Source organism: Lissotriton helveticus, chromosome 4_1 (assembly GCF_964261635.1).
Source record: "Lissotriton helveticus chromosome 4_1, aLisHel1.1, whole genome shotgun sequence".
Classification (NCBI taxonomy): Eukaryota; Metazoa; Chordata; class Amphibia; order Caudata; family Salamandridae; genus Lissotriton; species Lissotriton helveticus.
Window position 1 is genome coordinate 69,696,316 of NC_136063.1, and position 17,941 is coordinate 69,714,256.

The 17,941-nt window shown below is 46.6% G+C and overlaps 1 protein-coding gene across 2 annotated transcripts in view; it reads right to left on the reverse strand.

The window, feature by feature from the left end:
* The window catches only part of CPSF1 (cleavage and polyadenylation specific factor 1), a 235,407-nt gene that overhangs the window by 183,679 nt on the left and 33,787 nt on the right, over window positions 1-17,941 (reverse strand). For both annotated transcript variants that reach the window (XM_078686442.1, XM_078686443.1), the window contains exons 8-13: window positions 17,343-17,482; window positions 16,935-17,045; window positions 15,832-15,925; window positions 14,382-14,469; window positions 3,741-3,863; window positions 2,460-2,514 (exon numbers count right to left, since the gene is read on the reverse strand). In XM_078686442.1, the coding sequence (XP_078542568.1) occupies window positions 2,460-2,514; window positions 3,741-3,863; window positions 14,382-14,469; window positions 15,832-15,925; window positions 16,935-17,045; window positions 17,343-17,482 (611 nt within the window). The remainder of the gene's footprint in view (window positions 1-2,459; window positions 2,515-3,740; window positions 3,864-14,381; window positions 14,470-15,831; window positions 15,926-16,934; window positions 17,046-17,342; window positions 17,483-17,941) is intronic.

Here is a 17,941-nt window from a genome sequence, read left to right on the forward strand (position 1 = left end):
TTTACCTACCTGTAACACTGCTAAATTCAGTATTTAGGGGGCAACCTGAACCTTCCTTCATCAGATCCAGCAACTACAAGAAAAGAAGAGAAGGACGAGAAGCTGTGCAGAGCTAAAAGAGGACGACGCCCACTGACTTGTCCCCAGCCCTACAGGCCTGTCTCCCCTCGAACCTGCGAAACCCTGGCGCGTCCAGCAGCCAGTAACCTCACAAACCTCAGATGACCTGCCTGCCTTCACTTTCATGACTGTTTGCCCCGTGAACACCGGACGTATTTAAACTGCAGCTTCTGGTTCCAGCCAGGACCCGCAAATCCAGCCCACTCTGCACCCGCCAAACCCAGCCCGAGCTCGAGTGCAAATACCATGAGGAGGTCCCCCCGGCGATCCGGACCTCAAGCCTCCAGACAATGTCTGCAGCCTCAATCCAGAGGACCCCCCTGTAAGAAACAGGCTCTATATATACTGCATCAAAGTGAGGTAGAATGTGTGCATAGAGTCCAAGGGTCTCCAGAGGTTTGGCAGAGGTTAAAGTTAGGTAGAACCTTACTCTCTAAAGTGGTAGCTTGGACAAGAAGTAAGGCAGTATCAGAGGACAGTGTTAAGGATTTGATGTACACTCAGTCAGCAAATGAAGTCACACCTCAAGAACAGAACTCTAGGCCAATTGTTTTTGCATAGAAAAATATATTGTTGTTTTATATCTAGAGCCAAGCAAGCCTGGTACAGGTAAACATAAAAATACTTTTCAGTAGTAAATTACTTGTATGACCACAGTTCAAAATTGCAGTGTAACTTGTACTGATTTTGATTACAGTTTTAAGTAAGCAGTTTGCAACACATTGCAGGCATAGTACATTAGAATTAATGGGCTTATTAAGTAAAATGCAGTTAATTACTTTTCAGATTACTTTTGCTAACACAGGACTGGATCCTAGATTCAGCCTTGGGACATTTCCTGAAAACAGGTGTGTAAATGCGTTTTAGTTAGAGGTACGATTTTTAAAGAATATTATTGCATTTCAAAAGTTGACACTTAGAAACTTTTTCATATAGAATCCCCAATGTTATCCTATGGGAGGAAATTCACTTAGCAGATAAGTTATGTTAACAATACATTTTCTTACTCTGTGCTAGATACCTAGATTTAGCACTGGGACATTTCCTGAAAACAGTTGAGAAAATGCGTTTTGGTTATTCGGCTGATTTTTAAGGAATATTTGTAATTTTCAGAAGTCGAGACTTGGAAACTTTGTGTCAATGTTATTCTATGAGGAAAAAGAGGTTATCGGTTTCCAGGTAGGTAATGGATCTTTGGAATTAGGGTTCTGGGATTAGACTCAGGGGTCACAGAGTCATTAATGCACTGTTGTTGCACCCTCAGCGGCACTAGGGCGGCCGGGTGCAAAGTGTTGAGGCCCAATGCTATCCTATGGAGGATAGGGGGACTCCGGTTGGTGGCTGCTGGCAGTAAGGTTCTATCTAACTTTAACCTCTGCCTACCTCTGGAGACCCTTGGACTCTATACACCCTGTACCTCACTTTGGTGCGGTGTATATATATATATATATAGAGCCAGTTTCTTACAGGGGCCACATGCCTGTCATTCTTACAACCAGCAAAAGTACTCCAAGCAATGCAGCTCCATATAAGATTCTACATGCAAGGGGCAAAAATGTGGAGGTAATCCAGCTCAAATTACATTCTCCATTGCAGAAGAACAAACTACACCTGCACATGTACTTCTTGCAAATGTGATATATAGAAGTGGGTTTCCTGGGGCACATTTTGGGTTCAGAGGGACCCTGGACTTCTGGGGCACTGATGCAGTATATTTAGAGGTCAAAGCTAAAGATGGTACTAGACAGTCGTCGATCTGCTTGCATACAATGATTTGATGCCAGTTGTGTGTTATTGTTTATGATGTATAAACTGAAAATAAAGGTTAAAAAAAAGGATGGTACTTGACTGTCAGGCCTATATTGTATCCTTTACATAATCACTTCAAAGTGTAGCTCTTGTGGGTGGAGCTCCTGGCTATGAAAAGGATCTAGCTAGCAACTGAAGACTAGATTGTGTTCATAATTGCTAGACCTTCAGAGTGCAGAAGTGTGCTCGGAGTGTAACTCCACCTCCTCTAGACAAACATGCAAACTGACAAACAGGAATCCATGTGAAGTATAGAGGCATCTCCAGTTCCTTAGTTTAACATCCCATCCACTGTCTCTTGACAACCACCTCCTGCGATCAGTGCAGGTCACAAGGAGATGTAATAAATCTCCAAGATATAAACAAAATCAACCCACCATTGCGGCCCTCACTTTGGATATTCAGTTTTTCCAGCCACTAAGCTATTAATACAGTTTTTCAGGAATGATTAAGAGGGCTCAGCTGTGGAGGACAAACTGATTTTAAAAAAAAAATCTACATTTGTTACTTTCAACACCGTGGATACTGACCCGTGCGACCAGACTGCTTTACGTCCAAGCGTTTTTTTTTGTTTGGTGGCTCCTCCTGCAAGGAAAGGGGACTATTATTTCTTACAAAATGACATGGTGAAAAGATCGTCAAGAGATTAGCGATCTAACTAGAATATCCAAATTACAGTTGCAACCGCAGATTATGCCATTTTGTAGCAATGTCAATAATAGGCGCGTCTGTTCGTCAACTCAACTTTACGCATTGGACCAACTTTTGAGGGAAGAATGGGTGATTTGGTCAACAGAGATCCTAACCGGAGATACACAGCATACTTCACAGCCTCAGAAATAAGCACCTGGCTTACTGACCCGGCACGCATGACCAATCTGCTGCTCCTATATTTTTCGTCTTAGTGGAGCACAAAGATGCACAGGCTACAGGTACTCTGATGTGCAATAGGGCACACAGACAGCAGATAAAACAGAGTGGCTGTATCAAACAATATAAAGCCCGTAACTCAACCAGCTTCATGTGTAAATGATTATACAGGATTTACATTTATTTCGTATGCATCTGTTTTCACAGTATCTCAAACAGAAATACTGTTAACATGTTCAATTCAATGTGATAACGGAGTATAGTCATGAAAGGTGTGAGTGAATCACCACACGAGAATCAGAACAGTCACACTCATAAATTCAGTGATATTTAAGTACTAACACAAGATTAGCCTGCATCCCACTGAAGAGCAACTGCCCTTTGATCCTTGCCTCTTAGTTCGGATTCTTGTCTGCTCATATTACACCTGTGCCCTTAGATCATTACCCCTTTGTTTGTATGCATGGCTGCCCCTATCGCGGCTGCTCACAAGTGAAGATCAACTTCCATGGATGCTCAACCCTTCCTTCACATTATTGCCTGCTCACATTACACATGCCCCCCCAAGTGAAGAGCAGCCCCAGTTCATTCCTTATTGTTTTCATTGGTTTGCTGGGATTACGCTTGCTTCCCAGTGAGAGAACTGCCCTGGATCCGTACCTCTTTCTTTGCATTCTTGCCTGCTCATATTACCCAGCTCCCTAGAGAAGAACTGCCCCAGTTCAGTACATATTGTTTTCATTCTTGTTTGCTGGTATTACGCTTGCTACCCCAGAGAAGAACTAGCCTAGATCATTACTCCTTTGCATCCTGGTCTGCTCATGTTACGCCTGCTTCCTAGTGAAGATAGGGGTTCCCTGGATCTCTACCCCTTTGATGATGCACCTAGATACTCATATTGCGCCTGCATGCAAATACAATCAAATGTACTGAATCCTTACCCCTTTGTTTGCATCTTTGGCGACTGGAGGCTGTGATTCTTGTAGTTTCTCTGTGTATTTCAGGAGGAGAGAGTTTCCCAAACGAGATCCCAAGAACAAATATCCTGGCTCCATTGTGATCATCTGAGGGAAAAACACAAGAAATTAACAATGGAGGAGGAGGAGTGCCCAACTCATAACAAAGTAAGCACATCGGATGTCTATGCCTACTAAAATCCCAAACAAAACAAAATGTCAGGTCATGACTCACTCCATAAGAGGCAACAAAGCGCCACCCCATTCCACACTCAAGAACCACCTTAACCTAGCCCCTTCCTCATGTCGAGTCAATGCTCTATAACACACCGAAAGGTGTAGGAAAGTGTATTTTAGAAGGTGGCATGTGCTCAGTGAAAAAAAACTGCCCTCACTCGTAAAATTGTGACATGTTTTATCAGTGGACTTGCTTACTAACACCCCTGCGCACACCACTGCCTGGGGTGGAGAAAAAGAGGAGAAAACAATATATACATGACAAAAACACACACTTTCTGCGGCTCCTGCACGAAAACATCCTGTAGTTGAATATATATATACGTTCGGTGACACAAACCAGGATTTCGCTATGTGAAACCGTTTGATTCAATTTTTAAAAGATGTTTTCGAAATGTCCCCGTTACCAATTAGGTAGGCAATGCCAGTGAAACTTGATGCGTTTTCCACCTGGATAAAATAAATGTAAATCGGCACACCAGAAGTAGGCCGCAGTTTTTTTAATCCAATCCTGTTTTGAGTATCATTAATAATAAACAAATAACTCAATTGACACCCTGGTTAAAATATCAAAGTTTGCCCACCTGAGCTCAGGCCACCTCACCAGGCAACACTTCTGTGTTACGCACAAGCGAAGGCCTGCCCAGCAGCTCACCGGTGTCAGCAGCATGCGGTGGTGTTTAATAAAACACACGCGGGGGCTCCAGGGCAGAGCTGTGCTTCGGGGATGGGCCTGGACGCCACCGACACGACGTAAATAATGAAATCCAACTGTACTCTCAGGAAGGTACAAACGTGGTCAGTTATATGGTGTGCGCGCGCTTGTCTGAGAGAATGCGTTTATGTATTTCAATGTGCACATTTATTCTAGTTTATAATGTATTCCATTTTCGTCTGGTTTTCTTCTTTCCTCTGTATAGTTGTATTTGAGTGTGTTTTTGCAACACAGAGGTGCGTGCAAACCAGTACAATTAACCCATATAGCATGAGTAAGTAGGCCTTTGCGTAGACGTCACCGCTGATTTTGGACAGCTGACGTGTTGTGTGTGTAGTGACGTGTCTTCAGCAGTACTGCGAGTGCCTGCCACTCTGAGCCCCTGTAGAGCCGCGATGCCCGCTGGTTTATTATAGTCGGCATTCATGAAAAACCTGCGGTGAAATAGAGCCTGCCGTATAATTACAGCAAATCCATTGTAAATTAAGGTTACGCTGTTCAAATGAGCGACAGTATAATATTTAGTTCTGACTTTATCTACATCAAAACATCAGAAACAAAACAAGATAACCAGCGCAACCATCTGTTTCCAATTAGCACGACCGCGAGCACGATAATTGGAAACAGATGGCGCTGCTGCTTGCTCTCGAGCACCCTAGGCCAGGGGACAGAGAAGGCGGGACATGCACCTGCCTTGGGCCAATTGCGTGCTGTCTTTCTTAGAAAGACGCATGCAAAGACCAATTGCGGTTGATAAAAAAAAAAAGCACACGCACAAGCGTGTGTTTAGAGTTTAAAAGCCCATACTAAAAGCCTTGCAGAGCAGCGCATGCGCGCTGGCTCAGGCGAGACCTATAAAGGTACTCTTCCCAACTGAGTGCTAAGGACTTTGTTGTATCAACTGTGCACTCCCAGATAGCGTCCAAAGTGGTCAGCAGTTACAACCCTGTAATTCCTGGGTTCAGAGGCAGGCCATTGCCTTTTGAGCCAGGGATGCTAACTCTTCCAAGCAAGGATGGGTATTCCAGCTCTGGAGGTGTGACGAGTGGCAGAATTGGTTTTAAGCCAGCTGTAGCTCAGGTAGCCTCAGGTACATTTATATAAAGTTTATTTTCCAATAAATATATCCAAAAATTCAATTTCGCGATTAACACAGACTTTGAGGCAGGGTAGATATAAAATTAAATACCTTACTCACACCTAGACCCGACCTCTGGAGGATGTAGAAATGCCTATACAGTGGAACAGTTTTTAGGCCTTCAGTAACAGGGAGAGCACACTTTAACATATACAGTGTGCTACATTTTTATATATTAGTCACCCTCCCATGTGGGCTTACAAGGCCAAATTTAAGAGCAACTCGTTAACAAATAAAATAGGTTTCCTACATGGCAAAGTAACTTTTCTGACATGTATTACTGAGACTGTTACTGCAGACCTTTCAAGATTGAACCCTGCCATAGCACAGCTATGCTGCTGGAAGACACATTTTTGTCATATATATGGTTGGTTTAAATACACGCTGTAGCCTGAATCATATTTTACAGACATGCCATTGGTGCGTATACTGCACCATCTAACATGATGGCTGTTTCTTTTTCTCCTACATCACTCATAAAGCTATGCCGCTATAGTACATTCAACACCTCGTCAGGGGTACTAAGCGCTATACAAATGCAATTACAATACAATACATAAGAGCTTTCTCCTCATTTCCTGTATTCTCCAAGAAGTTTAGGACCTGGCTTTTGGAGTACTTCTAATAGACTGTAGGCACTGTTAGGCTCGTACCTTCTCAGAGCCGGAACAACCTCCTGGGAGGGCTCTACAAATCTGTGAAACACAACACAATATGACCTTTCTGAAAGGTTAAATAGGCCAAAATGGACCTGCTAATGCACAATGCAGGTTTTAGGGGTTAACAAAAGTGCTTTATTTCGGTTTTGTAGTGGTAAAGAGCACTGTGTTCTACATCTGACTTGGAAATAAATGGCGGGACCACAACTAAAATATAACTTTCCTTATAGACAGGTATGGGCCCCCTAGTCCCTAGGACACAAATTGCACTCCACTGATAAGGCCCAACAAGGCTGGAACGGGTCTGTGGATGCTCATTTTCCTGTTCAGAGAATAAAGAAAATGATAACTTCCCAGTGTGATGCCCTAAATGAGCACGGTAGTTCAAGATGTGGGGATCCATAGCTCACTTGGCTTGGAACTGGAGTTGCAAGTCCTAGATGAGGCTTATTAAGGTTATAACAAATATGGGGGTGCTTGTTTTTTGTTCAGAGAGGATGTAGTGGGGAAGTTCTAACTTGAATGTTCTCATTGGAGCAGGACCTTGGCAGATAAGCATCAGGTTGCTCCCTGTCTGATGTGGCTCAGTGAGTGGACAAAAATATTTCTAGTTGGACATTGCATACTAAATATCAGTAACTGAGATTAATTCAACTATTCAAACCATCTTTTTTTTTTTTTTGGGTAAGACATTTATTGTACAGACAAAAGGGTAAGAGTTACACTGCGTCACGCCAACAACCCGGAGGCAGGCCGCTATGAAGTTTACATCTTATAACCAACAGTTCAGCAGTTCGGAGGGGACCAACACAACAGGTCGAGTGACTCCCGAAGGAAGCATATAAAAAAAGAGAATGACACGCACTTGAACAGTGTAACATTAGCATGATCAATGGTCTTACTTTTCACTTTTTTACCAGTGCTGTAGCCGAACAAGTGTATTTGAAGGTTCTGAGGTCGTTGCAAAGCTGGTACCAAAACACAGCCTTCGGAAGCGGCAAATCTAAAGGATGTGTCTAACAACACTGTTTTCACCCAACTAGTCCAAACAGACAAAAGAGAAGCTTGAACAACAAACAACGGTGCAGTTGAGAAATACCATTCATTCGATACTTACACACAAGTGGGGCAGTGCGCCCGTGCGCCGGGCAGTCGTGTATAAATGTCCAGAAGCTGTGGGGGTCTAATTTCTCACGTGCCAGGTCTCCAGCACTGGGACAGAAGGCGGGGGGGGGTGGAACTATAGGATCATGCAGCCTCAGGGGAGGTAGGGGGTTACAGTAAACGCTGGGTGTGGAAAGCGATGCGGGCTGTGGGATCGGGGCTTGTCTCATCTCCCAGTGAAGACTACATTGGCACCAGACACAGGGGTAGCAGGCCCACGGTTACTCCTCATCGCTCTCATCCCATATCATCCGACACATCCACATCCCCCGCACCATCAGACGTGTCCGAGCCCGCCTGCTCCCTAGTCCAACATAAGAAGGGTTCCCATATATCATTGGGTCTGGAAGCAGTCGGCATTGTTTCCCAATAATTAGTTAATTGTGTATGTCCGTATGTTACATCTTGCACCCAGTTTGTGTATAGAGGAAGGACTTTCCTGCCCCAATGTAGGGATATTTGTCTTTTGGCGTATAGGAGGAGCAAGGCATGTAATTTTCTATCGCAAGGGTCTGTGTCTTTGACATATCCTAACAAGCCAAGAAGCGGTGACGGTGCATCCGCCCTACGTAGAATCTGCTTAATGGCAGTGAAGATGTGTGACCAGTATTCGTCTAGTTTAGGACAGCTCCATGCCACATGAAGGAAGGACGCATCTGCCCCTCCACACTTCCAGCAATTGGCATCCTAGCGGATGCCTATGCGGTGCAGCAGAGCCGGTGTGCGATAGTACCTGTGTAGAAATTTGAAATGGATGAGCCTCAACCGATAGTTCGGAGACAGGGCCGTGAGTTGCTTGCAGCAATATTCCCACATGTCGTCCGTCAAAGGGTCATTCAGGTCTGCATCCCAAGCATGTCGAGCCGTGGATATTGTTATCGGGGCCTGCTCCTGCATACAATTGTAGAGTCTTGACACTAGTTTCTTTGGGGAAGGTCTGGAAAGCAGATTTTGAAGGGCATCTAGTGTCGGCGGCTCTTCAGGAAACTGGGGTCCCAATTGTTTACAGGATTCCCGAAGGGAGTAGTACAGCAGTGTGTCCGCAAAGGAAACAGGTTCGTCGCTCACTATCTGCAGTCAATGCCATAAAAGTGCCCCCGGGATAGACGTCCGCGAATGTATGCAACCTCTGCCCTCGGACCGTGAGTGTGTCTCCTCTATTACTCAAGCAAGGCAACAGCGGGTTGCCCCGTAGGGGGATAGCTGGCGCATAAAGCAGGGAGAGCCCCGCTCTGTTGTGTAATTCGCGCCAAGACCAGCGAATCATTTCCACAGTGTCCACATCCTTTGAGGGCCGCTTGACTTTACCATAAAGCGCCACCCGGAGTGGCAGCGGGGCAGCAACTGCTAGTTCCACCGCCACGTGTGGTTGGTAAGGGGTGGGGAAGGCCCAGAAATGTAGGAACTGCGCCTGAGCGCACAGGGCGTAAAGCTTGAAGTCGGGAGCTCCGAGGCCTCCCTGTCGCAGTGGGAGTGTGAGCAGGTTCCAGGATACCCTCGCCTGCTTCCCGGCCCAAACCAGTTGGAGTAGCAGGGAGCGGACCCTCGCATGGAAGTGCGCAGTCATGGGCAGCGGAACATTCACGAACAGATACAGGAATTTGGGGAGTACCACCATTTTCACCAACGCTATACGTGCCACCAGAGATAAGGGCAATTTGTTCCAGACCTCAATTTTCCTCTCAAGCCAGTCCACTGCTCTGCCAAAGTTAAGAGACCACAACTCCTGTGTATCCCGACTGATCCAGATACCCAAGTATTTAACCGCGTCAGTTTCCCAACGCAGGGGATAGTCTGGTGACGGCTGAACTGTCGTCTGTGAGGGGGAATGCAACAGATTTCGTCCAATTTATGGACACTCCTGCAAGGCCCTCGAAACGCACAAATTCACGGAGCAGGGGATTCATGTTATCTCTGGGATTTACAATATACAATGTCACATCATCCGCGTATAGCGAAATCAGTAGACTCCGTGAGCTGAACCCAATACCCCTGGCAGTGTGGTGTTGCCGTATCCTGGCCGCAAGCGGCTCCATTGCAATGGCAAACAGAAGAGGGGACAGTGGACATCCCTGTCTGGTCCCTCTAGAGATCGCGAAGGGTTTGGAGACGAGGCCATTTACACTCACTCTAGCCCTAGGCGCGCTATACAGGAGTTTGATTAGGATTATGAAATTACTACTGAATCCCATCCGTTCCAGGACCCTGAATAAATAAGGCCACTCCAAGGAGTCAAACGCCTTAGTGGCGTCAAGGAACACCACTGCTGCATGAACAGAGGGGTGCAAGTAATGTAGGACCGAGAATATGGTTCTAAGATTATGCGATGTGGCTCGACCAGGGATGAACCCGGATTGGTCGGGGAGTGCGATGATCGGCAACATTGGCTGTAGTTTATCCGCAATGATTTTGGCATAGATTTTAGCGTCCACATTGATCAGGGAGAGGGGTCTATAGGAATCCAGAAATAGTTCATCTTTGTCAGGTTTTAAGAGTGTAATAATTAAGGCTTCATGCATGGAGTCTGGAAGGGAGTTCAATTCAAGGGCTTCAACAAACACCGAATGCAATTTCGGCGCCAGTTCCTCCGCATACGTTTTATAAAAGGTCGTTGTCAGACCGTCAGGGCCAGGGGCCTTGTTGGCCGGCATGCTTTTTATCACCTGAATTATATCCTGAACCGTCACTGGGAGGTCCATATATTGTCTATGATTATTATTGAACCAAACTAGGGCGATGGAATCCAAAAAGCTCTCCAGGGAGGCCGGGATTTCGGGTTGTCTGGTGGTGTATAGGGACGCGTAGAAGTCTGTGAAGGCGTGTAGTACTGCTTCCTGACCAAGGACCAGGGATCCCCCAGTGTCGTGGATAGCGTGTATGTAATGCGATTGTGTACGGGGGGCTATCAATCTCGCTAGGGTTCTGCTGGGCCTATCTCCTTCCCCATACCTCCGAGCTTCGGCCTGTTTCCCCAGGAATCTAACCTCACGATCAGCCTCCTCATTAAAGGCAAGGAGTTTGGCTTTGAAATCGCCTGCAGTTTGCAAGGATTGGTCACGGCAAAAAGCCGCATCTAGGTCCCTCAGCTCCCGTTCTAACTGGGCCAGTGTTCCACGGATAGATCGCAACACCCCCGCCTGCCTCGCTATGCACTGTCCCCGTATCACCGCCTTAAAGGCGTCCCATTCAATGGCCACTGACGATACCGATCCCGCATTTTCTGCAAAATATTTAATTATGTCATCCCTGATCTCTTCAACGAATACTGGATCTGTTAGAGCATGCGGGGGCAGACGCCATGTGAACTCCTTATGAATGGCATCAGGTATACACAGCTCCATCATGCATGGGGCATGGTCCGATAGGGATCTAGCTTGGATGTCAACTTCGCTCACCCATGTTGCCACCTCAGGCGACACCAGCCAGAAATCTAACCGTGACCAAGCAGACTGGTGACACGTAAAGCAAGTCCCCACCTCTACCCCAGGATGTCGAATTCTCCACACATCCGCCAGCCTCCCCTCTCCCATCATATCTAGGACAGCCTGTCTAGCTCTGGTATGTGTAGGTCTACCCACACCTCTCCGATCCATAACATCATTCAGCACAACATTAAAATCGCCTCCCATAATCACCGACTGGCAATCAAGCAATGCAATACGGGCCCATAAATTTCTAAAGAAGTCTGGATCGTCCACATTCGGACCATATATGGCAGCCAACACCACCGGACGCCCCTGCAAGGTGCCCTTTAAGATAACATACCTCCCATCACTATCTTGCACACACGTTTGTTCTCGCCAGTCCAACCCTCTGCGCACAATAATAGCCACCCCTCTCGCATAATTCGAGTATATAGCAGAATACACCATTGACCATCTAGCATTTCGTAGCCTAGGCGAAGGGACGGCATTGAGGTGAGTCTCTTGCAAAAAACAAATGTCCACATTGTGTCGGGCTAGCGTACTGTGCATTAACCGGGCTTTCTTGTAGTCCCCAAGGACTCTAATGTTCCAGGTCCACAGCCTAACCCCCCCCATTACAGAAGTTCAAACTGGACCACAGTGTACCCAACAGCCCCAGCCTCCCGGTGACTTCAGATCCAGCCCGCAGCACACTTCGTGCCCCTATGCGTAAAAATGTAGTTATAAAGCAGTTCTCAGTGCACCAATGTAAAGCCTCAAACAACAACTCCATCAACTCCCCCCGCCTCCCCCCTCCCTCACCAACCCCCCAATCAGGTTGTGACAAACCCCTTAATAGAACACGCATAGCGTGATATAAAACCAACTCAAGAAACAATGGGATGCACCCCATGGGGACGTGGTGCACCCAGCTTACACCCCCGTGTTAACGGGGTGGCTACATTCAAGTATAAAGTCTCCGTGGCCCCATTGTCACCCCCGCCTCAGGGTCGACCACCCTCACCTCAGTTACCGCCCTTTAAGGACCAAGTTCCGGGCATGTCCAAATGGGCAGCTCGTAATAGAGCAGTGGCTTACCCCACATGTTTTTCAATCCAAATGCACCAGCAAAAGGTGCGGGATGTCACCGATCACCTATCCAGGACTTGAGGGCAGCAGGGATTGCGGTGTTGTGCAGTACACAGGGACAGCTCCTCTAGTCATTGTCACTGAGTTGCTCAGTCGCTTCTTCTAGTCTGGGGGATTTCCGTCTGGCTCCCGGACCCGCAATGTGTTTCGCAAATTTTAGCGCAGACTTCGCATCTGTGAAGAAGTGCGATTCGTTGTCGTGTAGTACCTTCAGCTTCGCCGGATATAACAGGGAGTATTGCACGCCAGCCTGCAGCAATATTTTCTTGGCCGGCAGAAATTCCTTGCGAGCCACTTGCACCAGGGGGGTGAAATCCGGGTAAAAGGAGATGTTATTTCCTTTGTGTGTTATCTTCCCCTTCTCCCTGGCCAGCCTCAGTATGAGATCTCTGTCCTGGTAATTTAGCAGTTTGGCCAATATGGGACGCGGTGGCGCACCCACCGGCGGCTTCTTCCCAAGCGACCTGTGAGCCCTCTCAACCGTAAAAACTGGCGACAGTGCCGGGTCAAAAAGTTCGTGGAGCAGGTCAGTCACAAATACCTCCATTTTGCCAGTGTTTGCCGTCTCTGGAACCCCCGTGATGCGCACGTTGGATCTTCGGGAACGCGCTTCCAAATCATCTGACTTAGCGCGCAGGTTGTCCAGTTCTTTCTCCAAGTTCGTGATATGTTGCTTGGCCTGCTGTTGAAATTCGCAGCATTCAGTTTGTCTGTTCTCCAAGCAGTCTAGCCTGGTCTCGTGCGCGCCCACCTTGGACTTGACTGATTCTAGCTGTTCCGACATGGCATCCAGTTTGGTATCTATACTCTTCAAGCTAGATCTAACTTCCATTATGAGTGCCCCAAAGTCTATTTCCGCCGGTGCTACCTGCGATGACGACTCTTTTCCAGACATTTCAGGTGTAGGGGTCTTAGGCGGTCTCTTATTATCGAAGCTTATTTTGGGCTGTTTGGCCTCAGTTTTACCCATGGTGATGGCAGGCCCCGGGCAGCCAGTGAGCCGCTTTGGCAACTCTTGTAAATATGCAGTGCTTGGACACTAGTAGTGCACGCCAGCAACCCACCAGCAACGAAGAGTGCAGTGTAACATGCAGTCCCTCAGGCCACAGGCATATACCTCCGCCAGTCCCTCTCCACCGGCCGAATGGAGCTCCAAGTGTATACCGGCAACAAAATGGCGGCAGCCCCAATCACAGTGTCCCGGTCTTTTTAGTGCCAAATCTAGCCCAGGGTATTTCCACAATTCGGGGTCGAGGTCGCAGCGGGTGACTCCCGTTCCCCCGAACCCCTCGGATTAAATGCGTGGAATTGGCTGGCTTGTCCCGGGTCGGTGGGCTCAATGCACCCCCCCGGCAGGGCAGTGCGCGCGAAACGAAATGCGGCCAACCTTCACCACCGCTACAAAGTCCCCGCCTCACCGTGCTCAGGTTTAGATGACCGCCGTCCGAGGTCCGCCCCAGCCTTCTGTCGGATCGGAGCAGCGCCGTGTATCCTGCACCAGTCACAGGAAAATGGCCGGCACTGCGGAAGGATCGCAGCCGGTCCCTGCAGCATTGGGGTGAACCCCCCGCCTCCACTCAATGTCGCTTAGCAGGCCGCCGGTCTCCTCCCCGATGCAGCCGGGGCTCGCCAGAGTGTGCCGCCAAGGTGGTCTCGCCGCCGCCGGCCCCCGCCGCCCCGTGTCCAGAATTTCACAAGGCCTCCGAAGCCGCGTCTCACAGTAGCCCGCCGCAGCCAGGCTTCAGCTCCACGGCCACGGGGTGTGCTCGGCGGTCAGGGCAGCCGGGTTCAAGACGGTATTTTCTCCGCCGTCCGGGGGTTTCCGCACCCCAAACTCCAGCTGCAGGATCGCGGGGTGATTGTGGGCGAACCCCAGGTGAGACGGGGGTCCGCAAGGGTCCGAAGAAGGATTATTACAGGATTAAGAAATGTAGCCGGCGGAGCTCACTCACTGAGCGGCCATCGCGCTGCTCGGCTAGCCACGCCCCCCCCCTTCAAACCATCTTTTTGATTTCTCTTTGGGTGTAAATTATACATCTCAACACTGAATTGGACAATACACTAGGCACTTACAAACTGTACACAGAGCAATCACTGTAAATTAATTGTAATTCACCCATCATGAAGACGGAGGACAAAGGTGCAGCAGAGGTTACGTACACAAGTCGTGAGGACGCTGGCAGCAGCCTTGTCAAAGTGAAAGGAGCGTACACTTCTCATGCCATCTGTGATGAGTGTTAAGACATAGCTGTGGAGAGAGATAGAGAGAGAGAGCAAGATAAAAAAAAAGTGAGCAAGTTTTTCGAGATTGCAAAAAGATGAATGCAACTGCTGTTCAAGTTACCAGAGACAAATCTTACCTGCAGCAAATGACAATGGGCCCAGTAAACCCTTAAATACTTTGCTATACTGAGGTAATTGTTGTGAAACACATGGCCCAGGAATACGCGCCTGTGGCCTTGGAAGTTTAACATCCTTCCTCTACGACTTGTACCACCCCCTTTATTAACAACAGTTTTTATTTATTTTGTATTAAAGTAACGTATAACGCACACATTTCAAAAGTGTGAGCCTGAGTCACTAAAGCGATCGTTTGACAATCTCAATTTGGATTACATGTGTATATACACTGTATTTATTGATGGTTCCACCACATACTCCATATCTTGTACCATTTCTACAAGCACCCCCTTGATGTGTACACATATTCCACATGTTGTGCCATTTCTTTAAGCTCCCCTTTGATTTGTGTATATATAAATATTCCATATATTGTGCTATTTTTACAAGCACCCTCTTGATTTGTACAGATATTCGATATTTTGTGCTATTTCTACAAGCACCCCCTTGATTGGCAGACCTATTCTCTGCGTGAGCACAGTAATCCATACCTTGAGCCCATTCATTCAGTGAGGGACTACAGGTGTTAGACAATCTCTTTTAGCTACCAGTACACTCAGCTTGTAGCCCTCTTTTGTTACAACTGTGTTTCTGTTTATTTTCCCAAACACTCTAAGAAGCGCTCAATATCCAACTTTATATTGATAAATGGGTCGTTACGGGTTATGTTAGGTTTTGTACGGTCAACAATTATAAACTGTATGCAAGATATTTAATGACAAATAAGTGAATTAAATAGACTGGCAATGCTTAAATGCTATGGACATACCAAGCTCTTTACTGCTTTGATAACTTGTACACGCACTGAAAGCACTATGATGATCAAAATAATAATAATGTGTTTAAATATAGTGCTTTATCCTGCAATTCTGCTGTTTCCCATTACTATAAATACCAGATATTACCACAGCCAATTTAATGGTATTACATTTTCCACCCCCACAAGGAAGAAAGAAAGAATTTGCTTTGCCAGGACTAGAACTTGTGACCTTCAGATTACTGCAGAGGTAAGTGATGATCAATAACTTACACAGAAACCTGCCTTAAGACAAGTTAAGCCCACAGGATAAAAGGCACAAAGGTGAACAGACAATTTGATATTCCTATCAACACTTTAACCATCTACAGGGTATACAACTGTTATGAAGCTCTACGTCACAGATGATCCTCCAAATCCCATCCTCTTTAGCAAATCAAAGTCTGCCCTTACATTTCGCCTCCCTTCAGGGAAATCACCATTTTGTCATAAGAGATGAAGGTCGCTGTGCAGCAGTCGAGAGAAAACCGAACCCCCTCTTGCAATTCTGTAAAAAGGAAAAGTAATATAGGCAGTTAGGAGTGGAGCGAGAAAGACTCCGGTGAAGAATCCCCATCCCAACATCTCTTGCTTTCAGTTAACAAACATATGGGATATGGGTTCAACATACCATTTATACAACAAAGCCTCCTCTACTTCAGCCACAAGCCCTTAAACCAAAGCCGTAAGCAAGCGCTGTTCCACCGAAAGTCCTGGTCATTCCCAAAATTTTCAAATCACAAAACAACGACAGCAGTAAATGATTTCCCCGAAATTGTTAGGAAGGGCACAATTGCCGAAGACAACAAAGGATCTTAGCAATTACGAACCCTGCTTTTGTTTTTCAAAAACTCATCATTTGTGACTGCAAAAACCTTTGTAGATATGGCCAATTAGTTTCCTATACCGGCCCACTAAAATTTGAATTTTAACCTCAAAGGATATTTAGAGTCAGGAAATTAGGGCATCCCTACATCCTTATGTATCAACAGAAAATACAGCACCCATGAGCAACACTTACTTTATCAACCAGAGTGTGCATAAGCCACCAGAAATGCCTGTATCAACTCTGGGAGTGAGGATCAACCTGAGTGTGCGTTGTCCACCCGCAACAGCTACATCACACGAGATGAAAGAGCATCAGTTGTCGAAGCTCACTTCACCCAGCATCAATGCCTCCATCCCACCAGAACAGTGTGCTTCAGCTGCCAGGACGCGTACCATCTCCAAGATTACCAGCTGGACCTCCGGTGACAACTGCATCACCAGTCGGACTTAGCTTTATTTGTCCGATCAAGTGTCATTCGTCACATCAAGTTTTACTCATCAATGTGCATAAGCATTTAGAATAGGCGTCAAACACCACAGCATGCATGTAAAACATTGTGTACCCATCACAAAAGCAACATCAGGATTATCAACTTTTAAGTCACACAGAGCTATTGCCCTCCCGTTATTTATCGCCACCATTCAAATCCTCCTCCAGTGGCCTGCACAAGCACTCATTGGTTGCTTACTCAGTGGAAATGCTGTTGTCCCTATTGTCATGCTATTAAGAGACACTCCATAGGGTGGGATGCTCTGGTTCAGGTAAAGTAGGGAATTCACAGCAAACACTACAACACCACCTGAAAAAGATAAGGAGAAAAGTGAGAAACTGTGATAAGTCAAGTATGAACAATTAAAGAGATACAGAAGAGGGGCCGGGAAAAATAGAAGCAAGTGTTATCCAAGGGAAAAAAACTGGTAGAGAGATGGAAGGAAGCAGAAGACAGGAGGGGCCATGAAGAGGTCTTAGGCCCTTAATTGATTCAGCAGCTTATCTTGAGCTGAATAACCAGAACCTGGATCTTGTGCCTATAAAACGCCTTGGAATTTATCGTCTTATTATACCCAGATCTTGTCTCCTACCAAGGGACACTCACCAATGGGCTTCGGCACTGCTAGGACCTGGGTGCAGTCGAAAGGCAGATTGCTCAAGGACCAAATGACTGGGTGGACCTTCTGCATGATGTTCAAAGAGATGGCCACAATGCTGCAGGTGTCCTGGCGCACCGCTACCCGTCTGCGAAAAAGAAACAGAAACTCGTGAGTAATACATTGAAAAGATTCCCAGACTAACCTACTCATAGGTTGTGAAGCAAGGATAAGAATGCTATCTGAATGCTTTGGATATACTACACACAGGGGTATAAACCTTTCAGGAAACCCAGATATCCTGATAGATCATGATGAGCCACTGGTATTCCCTCAACACAGATCTGTATTAGTACTTTTCCCCTCCGTACTGTGCTTGCAATATAACTTTACTCACTGAAAAAATCCAAGCTGAAAGTAAAGTTATAGTTAGGTGAAGGTCAGTGACAACATTAAAGTTTTGAACATAAAAAAACACAGACACTCACCAGTTATAGTTAGCTAACTTTTACCACTGCCATGCACTGCTTATGCCCTCACATATTACATCACTCATGACATGTTCCATGTCATCATTTATGACACAGTACTGAGTACGGCCCTGGTG